Source organism: Nestor notabilis, unplaced genomic scaffold (genome assembly GCF_000696875.1).
Source record: "Nestor notabilis isolate BGI_N333 unplaced genomic scaffold, ASM69687v1 scaffold32142, whole genome shotgun sequence".
Lineage (NCBI taxonomy): Eukaryota > Metazoa > Chordata > Aves > Psittaciformes > Psittacidae > Nestor > Nestor notabilis.
Genome location: NW_009920218.1, coordinates 1 through 10,700, shown reverse-complemented (window position 1 = coordinate 10,700; position 10,700 = coordinate 1). Strand labels below are relative to the sequence as shown.

The 10,700-nt window shown below is 36.3% G+C and overlaps 1 protein-coding gene across 1 annotated transcript in view; it reads right to left on the bottom strand.

Moving 5' to 3' along the window:
• The window catches only part of CCDC39 (coiled-coil domain containing 39), a 22,024-nt gene extending 11,684 nt beyond the window's left edge, over positions 1–10,340 (bottom strand). The window contains exons 1-9 of the mRNA XM_010010578.1: positions 10,335–10,340; positions 10,145–10,264; positions 9,398–9,544; positions 8,004–8,162; positions 6,874–6,966; positions 6,660–6,788; positions 4,804–4,995; positions 3,004–3,107; positions 2,536–2,668 (exon numbers count right to left, since the gene is read on the bottom strand). Of these exons, the coding sequence (XP_010008880.1) occupies positions 2,536–2,668; positions 3,004–3,107; positions 4,804–4,995; positions 6,660–6,788; positions 6,874–6,966; positions 8,004–8,162; positions 9,398–9,544; positions 10,145–10,264; positions 10,335–10,340 (1,083 nt within the window). The remainder of the gene's footprint in view (positions 1–2,535; positions 2,669–3,003; positions 3,108–4,803; positions 4,996–6,659; positions 6,789–6,873; positions 6,967–8,003; positions 8,163–9,397; positions 9,545–10,144; positions 10,265–10,334) is intronic.
• Between the last annotated feature and the right edge of the window lie 360 nt (positions 10,341–10,700).

Below are 10,700 nucleotides of genomic sequence, written 5' to 3'. Positions count from 1 at the left end.
TCCCTACCCCCTGCAAATAATCAAAGACCTTCCAAAGCTCAGACCATTCAGCATGCTAGTCTCCTGTAAGGTACATCTCTAAAACAAGTGATGTGGCATCACAATCCTGTTTCGAAAGGCTCATTTACATTTTGCTGAAGTCTGGTAGAGTCTAAAGATGCATATTTAAATTAATACAGCAAAACACCTTAGAATTCACTTTTTTACATTGATTAAAATTGGGCTTATTCTTGATTTTATATGTATGCATTGTGCGATCTACTTGTGAACCATCTTGCTGGCTTTAATAACAGCAAAAGATAACTTAACTCCTCCTCTAAGAGTTTATAATCACATTCTAATTCCAAAACCCAGGAAGTAAAAAGCAGATGCGAGTTTAATATGAAATCATTATGGCCTGTAGCATTTAATACTACTGTCAGTGGGCTTTGGATCATGCCTGAACACAGGAATTTAATGTCAGAAGTAAACTGGTTTTATGCATGTGCCCAATTCTGAGCTGTTTTTGTGAAGCTAGTGACAATGATTAATTTGTCTACTAAAACTGAATCATGAACCTTCATTTCATAGTCTTTCTTGCATATCTAAATTAATTTACTTAATAAAAATGGTTTCTGTCCCTTTAAATGAGGTTGTTAATAGAGATAAGATATTCAGTAAGCTTCACTGTGCAATGTTGTTTTATCACGGATTGAAGAGGGAGAAGTATCACAGAACTAAAGCACAAAATGGTGACATTTCATCCACATTGTTCCTGTAAATATCTCTTCACGGTAAATTAATAGATGCAGCAAATAGCCATGTGTGTCTAATGGTGATAGAAGGCATGCTTCTGACTAATACATTTCAGACATTGTTCAAGACCAGTTCATCCTAGTTAAAACATTACCCTGAAGCTGTGGAGCTGCCAAGCTCAATGTCATCTTAGGTTATCTGCCACAGACACAAGTAAAGACCCTGCTAATGGCTTAGCCACCCTGGTAACAGTCTTAAGGGGAAGCAAATAAGGTTTTTATTTTCAATCTATGTTGTTACATCATTACAATTTGTTTTCAAATTATCTGAAAATCAAAACCAGTAAGTAAGGCCTGTAATTTAAGAAACTATAAAGGAAAGGTGTCCCCTCAATAGTTTCTCTAAGTGTATTTAAAACGTACAGGTAATGCCTGTGGAGTTAAAAAGTTTGAAAAATAGCAGTCTACTGCAAGGGATTATTTCACGTACATGTTACAGGAAACACAAAACAAGTCAGGGAATAGGGGGGAAGAGTGGTATGCACAGATACAGCTTTGTCGTCACTTGCACGGGAACACCTGCTGTCACATTAATTTAACCTAGGCATTTTACAATAAAAAAAAGCTTCAGTGTATCTGATACTAAGTTGTCCAGCAAAGTGTTTTAAAAAAAAAAAAAAAAAAAGTTTTAGTCAGAAGCTAAATAGTAAAATATTTTAAGACAATTAGTAGCAAAGTGACAAAACCAGTAGAAACATTTTCTGAAATGCAGGAAGGTTCAGATGATTGATTACAACATTGCATTTATTCAAAAGCCAGTTGCAGTTCAACAGATGATAATGAATTGGGATATTTTTATTCCTATACTTAATTTTCTATATAAGTGGGTTTTGAATTAAAAAAGTATTATTACACATGGTAAAAAAGCCACCATATTACAGCTGTACATGCCACTTCCCAGATCAAAATCTTTATTCATCACGAAAATAAAATCTAAAGTGAGCCAGTAATTATTTAATAGTCCACAATAAGTTGGATGTATCAGAGTATCCTGTGGTAGAATTCCAATAACAAAGAGGAGACTAGGGCAGCCAAATCTGATTAAAAGATTCAAAAAAAAAAAAAAAAAAAAAAAAATTCCTTTTAATCCTGGTTTGCCAAAATCATAGCTCTTTGCAGGTTTATAAATTTTGGTGGTGTTTTACTAAAGCCAAGAAGTTTTCAGTGGTAAGGTTACTGAAAAGTCATCCTGAGAAGATTCTTACCCTAACAACCTTATTGATGGGAAACTCATAGAAGTGCAAGGACTGTTGCTCCTCAGCAACCGATAAACCAGAATGTTTAGAGACAGGCCCAGAAAGAGCCAAGCAAAATACAAAATTATGAAATTTTTCAGTATTGTTACAAAGCAGAAGTAAATTACTATATAACAAAATTTGCCACATTCCAGTAAGTAACTTTTACATCAATCAAGACAAGTTGTAAGTCACTTCTAGCTGATGTCAGAGGTACACTGATGCAGTCAGAATATTGGGCTTACATCTGACCTGTACAGTGACAGCTCAGTATCCTGTGTTAATACATGTGGACACCATCTTCTGAATTACTAGGACCACTTATTTTCCTCCAGATTTTTCCCGACACAGATACTGACATATCTACATGCACATTACCTTATTGTTTGATGAAATAGCTACATATCATATTAATACTTACATTTCATTTTAACCTAAAATGTTCTAGATAGAGCTTGCAAATTCAAATGAATTCTCATTTGCAGAAACCAGGAAAAACATTTTACCTTGACAACTTTTTCTTCTTCCTTTAGTATTTCTTCCATCCTCAAAGCTTTGTCTTCTGAACTGAGTGTCTCCTCAGTCACAAGCTTCAGCTTATTGGAAAGACTTGCATTTTTTTCATTAAGAAAGCTCAATCTAAAAAAAAAAATTACAGTTTATCAAATTCAATGTACACAGCATATACACTCTGACAAAACCAAGCAGCATACCTTGCTGAGCAGTTGCCCAATAAATCAGGCTAAACTTGAACCCATGGTAACCAAGGCCCTGATTTTTTCCACGCCCTTTAGTAGCAAGGACTACCAGGAGTATTGCCTAAACTGCCCAGTGCCAGAAACTATGCAGGATTTGAAGTAACCAGAAAGTTGGAGGCTTTAATTACCAACACAATTTAAGGTTCTCTACTAGCTTAAGGATTTTATTATAGTGCTAACCCTTACAAATTATATTTTTAAAGATCTGCTTCTTACCTGGCTTGTTTTTTCTGAATTTCTTTCTTCAGATTGGTTACTTGTGTTCTCAAAGACTCCAGATCAGAAGCAGTTCTGTCCACAGTGGATTTCAAAGTATCCAGCTAATAAATTAAAAAATGGAGCAATCAAGCTCTTACTTACTTTGGTACACATTAAGATATTTAAAATTGTAAGGGACCTATTTATTGGAAAGTATTCCCTTTTAACAGTGTTTTCCAAATGAGAAGTGCTGCAGATTCCAAGGTGCTGTAAATTGGCACAGCTAGTAAACTCAATAGACTAAATTGTGTAATCTGACTACTGGGACAAAATACTTATGATTAAGAATACAGAATGAGTTATGAAGGTGCTGTGGCTGCAGTTCTTGTCCAGCAGCATCTGTATAAGTGGAACCATGGTTTTATAGAGCACATCTAACTTTGAGAGGTTCTTTATGAACATGGATACACATATATCTAATAAATATTAGTAATTCAAACTTTGTTGGATACATACAATTATTTTTATTAAGATAAAGGAACATTGTGACAAACATACACAGACATTAAATTTGGTAAAAAATACATGACAGCATACACTTATTAAACAGGATAGGAATACTTTACAATCAGTAGATCATTCATCTTTATAATATCACTTAACAGTGTAATTGTTTTTACTTTCACAGATGAAGAAACCTGATCAAGGGTATATATTTTGCAGGTCTGTCTGCAGCAGAATGAGAAACTGGAAGGTCAGAAGTTGTCAGCTGTTTCTTTCCTTGTTTCTCACTTGCATGCCACAGATGTTTTAACACCTAGTAATGGGAGACTGTTCTCATTATCACATTAGATAGTATTAATTGTGGAAAAAACTTCAAGCAAGTACCTCACATCTGGGAGAGGAAAACCTACCAATTCTGTGAAGCCTCAAGGTTGCATGAATTACAGGGTAAACTAGTAGCCTACACACCTTGTTTGAGCTACCTACAATTTAATTAGGATATCAGTTTATGAACCACCTGCTACAGAAAAAATATCCAAAGTTAAGGATGCGGGGGGTGGGGTGGGGGTGTTCTTTGCTTGGTTTGTGGGTTGCTTTGTTTGTTTGTTTTTTAATTGCCAATCTTGCTTTTCTTGTTAAGGGAAAACATACTCAGGCAATACAAGCATATCCCTTCTCAACAGCCATGAAATTTGAATTACCTCTTAGAAATACTTCTACAGGCATTTAAGTAATTAGGTACTGTAGCTCAGTCCTAGGTTTAAGTGCAGGTTAAATATAAGCAACAAAATACAGACAGCATCAAGCATAGTTTGTTCACAGGGCAGCCCTATCCTACTGCCTCTTGATTTGAAAGCCATGTGAAAAAGTTTGGGTTTTTTTTCCCCTCAGTAATTTTAACGTGTCTACAAGGGCCATCAACACTCACTTTTGAGAGGACAGGATAGGAACTGGTTAGAATCCAGAAGAGGTTTCTCTCATCCTTATGCAATACTGCAGTCTATGTACACTAAAGGAAAGACACGCCTCATTCTTTAGCATCTAAGGGTTGCACCCTTTAAGAGAAAATTCTTGCATTTTATACCAACACAGCAGAGAATACATGCTAATCTCTTCATCAGTATCAGTGAAAGGATTAAGTTGAGGGTTCAGATCCCAATAATCATGAGTAAACTGAGAAGTGCAGGCATTTTGTTGAATTATTAAGGGTCTAGTCTAAAACCAGAGAAAAGCAAATACTATTCCAGGATTTCCTCCATCTCATCGAAAGTTACAGTTTTGGTCTGTTTTTCTGAACTGTTTGGTCATCCTTACCTCATCCTGCAGCTGAACTCTGTAAGTATCCTGAGTCTGATACTCATTTCGGAGGCTGGAAGCTTCTCGTTCAGCGGAAGAAATTTTCTTTTCACATTCCATATTATTAAGGGTTTCATTTACCAAAAAGGAAGTCTTCTCTTTCAGCACCATTTCTTTCTTTCTGATCTCCTGTTTTATCTCTGCTATTAACTATCAGGATAAAAATATTTCAGATTTGTTGCATTAGTTAAGATGTATTAGATTAATAAAGGGTACAACCAGAAGATTGCTATGAAGACCACTCTTCGCATGAGACAGCCCAGTTATCACATTGTTTCTTAAATTATGTCATTCCACTAATATATCACAACACAAAATACTGCAACTGGTTTGGATTGGAAACTTCCAAAATAGTCCCATAATTTCAAAAAACCCCTAACACTATAACTTGTATGAAATAAAGATAATCTTTCATTTCAACAAGCTATGCAAGAGGAAAATTAGCAACAGTAGTGACATTACTTTAGCTGACAGATTTATAGCTCAGTGAAAGCTGTGTAGTTTGAAAGGTTAAGTCAAAAGAAAAAAAAAAAAAAAAAGATCTGTTCACAAAAGCATCAGGAGGAGTATTCTGTGGACTATTAATGTGTGGAAGGTTGGCCAGAGCTGGGGTTTTTTTGTTGGGGAGTGTTGTTTGATTGTTTGGAATTTTTTTTAATATGTCATTTTTTCTTTGCAGAAGTCTTCTGACCTGAAATACTACAAAATCCAAAATATTTCTGCTAAATAAGACCATTATATTTTCTGCTTGGTAATATTTATTCTAGCTTCTCCTTTTCTATTATTACATTTCTTTGGCATTATATCTTAAGGCATGTTTAAACCATTCTGTTTCTGCTCAGGGTATATGTAACACCTGCATGGGCAACTCAACAAAGCTGATACTCTTTAAGAAGGAAAGTATCATACTAGCAAAGTGAAAGATTTAAGTAGAGCCTTCTTGTACATTCAGTTACACTTCTCCCCCTTTCAAAAACAAAAAAAAAGCAGCAAAAAAGCCATTGTTACTTTGGAACCCACATTTATATTTTTTTCCCCTCTATACTGATCCTTTAAGCTTTTTCTGGTACATCTGTCTTATTGCCCTGCAGAACTTCCACAGGAGTTCACACTTCTCTTGACAAATTGAGGACAAAATACACTTCATTTGTACCTCTTGCCATCGTACCATCTGTGCACAGGGCACTGACAAAACCAATGAAGACTATATATTTTAGAAATCAATACTAACTAAAAGATCCAAACAAGATCTTTTTTAGCTTAGAAGAGTGGTGTTGCTTCTCCCCATTTGCAGAATGTACGTAAGGACCAATTTTTAACCTTAATGTGATTGTTTACCATAATTCTGACATAAATATTAGTCAGGCATTTGTTCACTGAGATAAAAATGCCAGTTCGTTCCATTCTAAGTGTTCTGTTTTCTTTCTAATATTGCAGCCCAGACAAAGAATCCCCTCCTTGCAGTTGACTGTCCTTACTCTCTACAAACAACATTCCATCTTGTTGCTTCTTAAATCAAAGATGGTAATGGCATGTATCGCATTTCCCAACAACCTTGAGATTGAAAATTAAAGGTTGCATAGTATTGAGCAGAGCACCATTACTTACTGAGAGATACTGCTTCAAAATAAATTCTGAATATATTTTAGTAATACCTGAACTTTGAAACACCTTAATACAATAGAGGTAGACAAAAAAACTCACTGAATCTAGAAGACCCAACCAGCTTATGTGTCAGAGAAAACATTCTTATCAATGTCATAGACACAAAAGTAGGCTGATACGCTGACAGGGATCAGTCACAACAGTTTTACCAAAGCGCAGTGATCAATCTGTTGATCTCTCTTTTGCATCTGTTGTATTGCATTCTCCCACTGCCTGATGACTTCTTGCCTTTCTTGATGAACTCTGCGAAAATCTTCAGCTGTCTTGTCAAGCTCCATCTGTTTTCAAGAAAGCACCCCCATGATTTCTGATGTTAAACATTTCACATAGAACAAGATATCTTCAAGAACCTTACGCACTAACCTGCGCTGTTATGGTTTCTGTGAGCTCATTATCAAGAACTTTGCGCTTCTGATTTGCTTGCATGGTCAACTTGTCTACTTGAAGGGTTAATGCCTAAAATAAAAGGATATGAAAATATAATCATAAAATCATAGTGTGGTTAGGGTTGGAAAGGGCCTTAAGATCATCTAGTTCATGTATTTTAAAACAAATATATAACAACTTATAAATTCTTAAAGCTCCAGTACAGTTTGGGGTGGAATTATTGAGGCATCAATTTATTGCATTTCAGAGAACAAATACCTGAGAATCCAGCCTCCTAGATTTTTGTTCATATAAGAGGCCATAATCTCTTGTCAGCCTTTAGCATCAGACTGCAGCAAGGCCAAAGTAACCCTACACTGTGTGTAATTATGTATGTGGCGTTCTCTGCATCAGCTGTTTTGCTTTACTCTTCTTACTATGCTGTGTGACTTGCTAATGTAAATGGTATCAGTGAGACTGTTTACTTAAGCTAAAGATGTGGGATTTGGTATTTAATGAGTAAAAATAAAATTTCTTCTCCCTGTATGTAAAGACTCAAATGAATATTAACCAGGGTTACCTATCTCAAAAGTAATAATATACTTGAGCACCGACTCATATAAAGTCTGAACTTGTGACTGGAATATCTATTTATACCATTTTCCTTATTCCAGGTAGCTTTACTTAAGTAGGTGTACTTTGTTCTCAGTAATATCAACAAGTTCATTTCTAATGGGAAAAGCTACATTATCTGCCCATATTTGGCATGCATTTTAATGAACTCTTAATTCAGTAGCACTCTTTTCTATACTTTAGTACCTATTTGTGCACTTTTCCGGGGGGAAAAAAAAACCAACAAAAAACAACCCAAAACCAAACACCCTTAATTTTACCCAGATGAACAAATTAATGTCTTTAATTATGCCTTCCATCTTTTATAAAACCTGTTCTGATATTTAAAATCAACCTCCTATGGAGTTGCCTCATTGAGCTAAGTGAAAACCAGTTTAAAAGCGCTGTTGTACAAACTCTTGTCTCCATCTTACCTGACTAGATAATGTAACAAGGCCTGCAAATACTAAAATGGTTCTCTCTTGTTTCTGAAAATAGCTGTCATTGCTACTTACTCCTAGTTTCCCTTCATCTTTTTGTGCATACTTCTGGATTGTGATAGCAGCATTATCTTTACGATTTGATTCCTTTATCCAGTTCTCCAGAACTTCCTCATCACAGTTCATCTGTTGTTTTAAGTTTTCCAGCTTCTTAGTGGTTTTATTTATAGTATTCTAATAAAATTTGAGATAAAATAAAGGGTTAATTTTAAATATCTGATATTCTTTGAATAGTAATTGAAACAAACAGCTCAAGGTACTGTAAAAAGTTTATACACATCTTGTTGTCAACAGTATTGCTAGTTTTCTTTTATGTTAAATATGTATTATACTTGAGAATGTCTATTAGCAAATAGAGTAAAATTTCTCCCTCACAAACTAAAGCTCAGTTCTTAGATCCTTTATCCTGCATATGAATTTACAAATGGCCCCACATGACTCTGAAGAGACTTCCTGACACAAATTTGGGAGAATCTGGATCCACCTGAATACAAGGGTACATTCATCCTGCTACCCATTTGCCATTGACAATTATAAACAGACATAATGAGAAGACAGACAGCAAATAAAAAAATAAACACAAATTATTCATGGAAAGAAAAAGGGATGGTTCCATTAAAACAGAAAAGCAACTGTAATTCAACAGCATTACTACTTTGTTTGTTTGCCTAAAGCAAATTTTTTATGCTGAAGTCGTGCCCCAAGTTTATTTTAGAATCATAGAATGGTTTGGGTTGGAAAGGACCTTAAGATCATCTAGTTCCAACTCCCCCTGCCATGAGCAGGGACACCACACACTAAACTATGTCGCCCAAGGCTCTGTCCAACCTGGCCTTGAACACCTCCAGGGTTGGAGCATTCACAATTTCCTTGGGCAACCTATTCCAGTGCCTCACCACCCTCACTGTGAAGAACTTCTTCCCTATATCTAATCTAAGCTTCCCCTTTTTAAGTTTGAAGCCATTACCCCTTGTCCTACCACTACAGTCGCTAATGAAGAGTCCCTCCCCAGCATCCTTATAGGCCCTCTTCAGATACTGGAAGGCTGCCATGAGAGACTTGCAGAGTAGACTTGCCATCAAAAGTGTCTTTTCTATATCATAAAGAAAATACCCACAAGACTTAATAATATAGATGTGTGGCTGTGTATCTGGCATTAAGAAACATTAAAACCAGAAGTCTTTCAATACCTAGCTCATATTTGCTAGGTCTTGACCAGTCTATGCATGGAGATACTCAGTGTCACCCTACTTGCCTACACAGGGAAAAGCATACCTAGACCATCTAGTTTATAACTTTTAATTATGATTAGCAATTAGTGACATATTATTTCTGTAAGTGCAAGTGAGGACAAGTTATAAAATCTAATTTCAATACTGGTGTTCTCTTGCAAAAATTTTAAACCTTACTTCATGACTGTTCTTCTTTGCTCTTAAGGAAACTATCTCATCTTCCAGTCGTTTAATCTCACTTTTGAGACGTCCATGTTCTCTCTCAGCAAGGGCTTTAAAGTGTTTTTCAGTTTCAATTTCATTCTCTCTGGCTTTGTAAAGAGACTAGAGAATAATACAGTTATAATTTTACAATAAACAAAAATATATATCAACCATATCAATATATATCAATATATCAACAAGAACAAAAAAAAAATTTAACTCAGTGTAAGCGCAGACTTCCACCTCAACCATGTGATTTCATTTTTCATGTCTACAAATTAAGTCTTCACTAGCATTTCACAGTTGTCTTGACCATTATAAACATTCTAAGTCTGTTTTTCCCTTACACGATGTTTTATTTTCTTTCACTACTTTTTTCTTTGCATCTACAGAAGTCCACATAAAAAAACCCAAACAAACAAAAAACAAAAAAGCAAACAAAAAAACAAACAAAAAAAGAAAGCAAACAAACAAAAAACCAAAAAACCCTAAAATGCATCCTTCTTGGCCTTCTACTAGGTGCATTTGATTTTGGATGATCTTTTTAATGACCATCAAGTAATATCATTGAGATATACAATTTGTTTCCTGTGGAAGTCTGGAATAAAGGCCTGACAAAGCTCCAATAAAGCTGCAAAATACGTAGGGAAACCAGCATGTAAAGATACTCAGGTTACAAGTCTGCTTGATAAAATGTATCTGCTAGAGGTAGCAATTTACCTGAGTGAAGCTGAACTCTTGTCTCACATTCTTCAAGTGAAATGTCATTGCTCTTATACGTTCTTCAAAGTCGGTCAACTCATTTTGCAGGTTTAGTTTTTCTTTTTGCATCTTCTGCAGCTATTTAAGGGTTAGAATTGTCAAGTAAGTAGAATTGTCAAGTAAGTAGTTTTAGATGAGTGCCTATTACCTGCATCTACTTAAAAACACAGTCATTGCAGTTACTAATCCCAAAACACAAGAAGTGTGCACTAGGATCCCCCAAAGCCGTGAAATGCAGGATTTCAGAACGTGTCCGGCTCTGCTGAGGGAGGGTGCGCCCCTGGCTCCACGCTGCGTGCACGTCCCTTGCGGGACGCTCGGAATGCCGCTCCTCGACGGATATGGGACAGGGTCCCCGCGGCCCGAGGCCTGCAGGAAGGCGGCTCCCACGCTTTAAGACAAGGGCATTCCCCCCCCGTTTCTCTCCGCAGAACAAGTGGGGTTTTCCTCGCTCTGTCCTTCCCCGGCATCCCGGCCGCGGTGGGGAGGGCTCCGTGCCGCCCCGCGCCCCGAG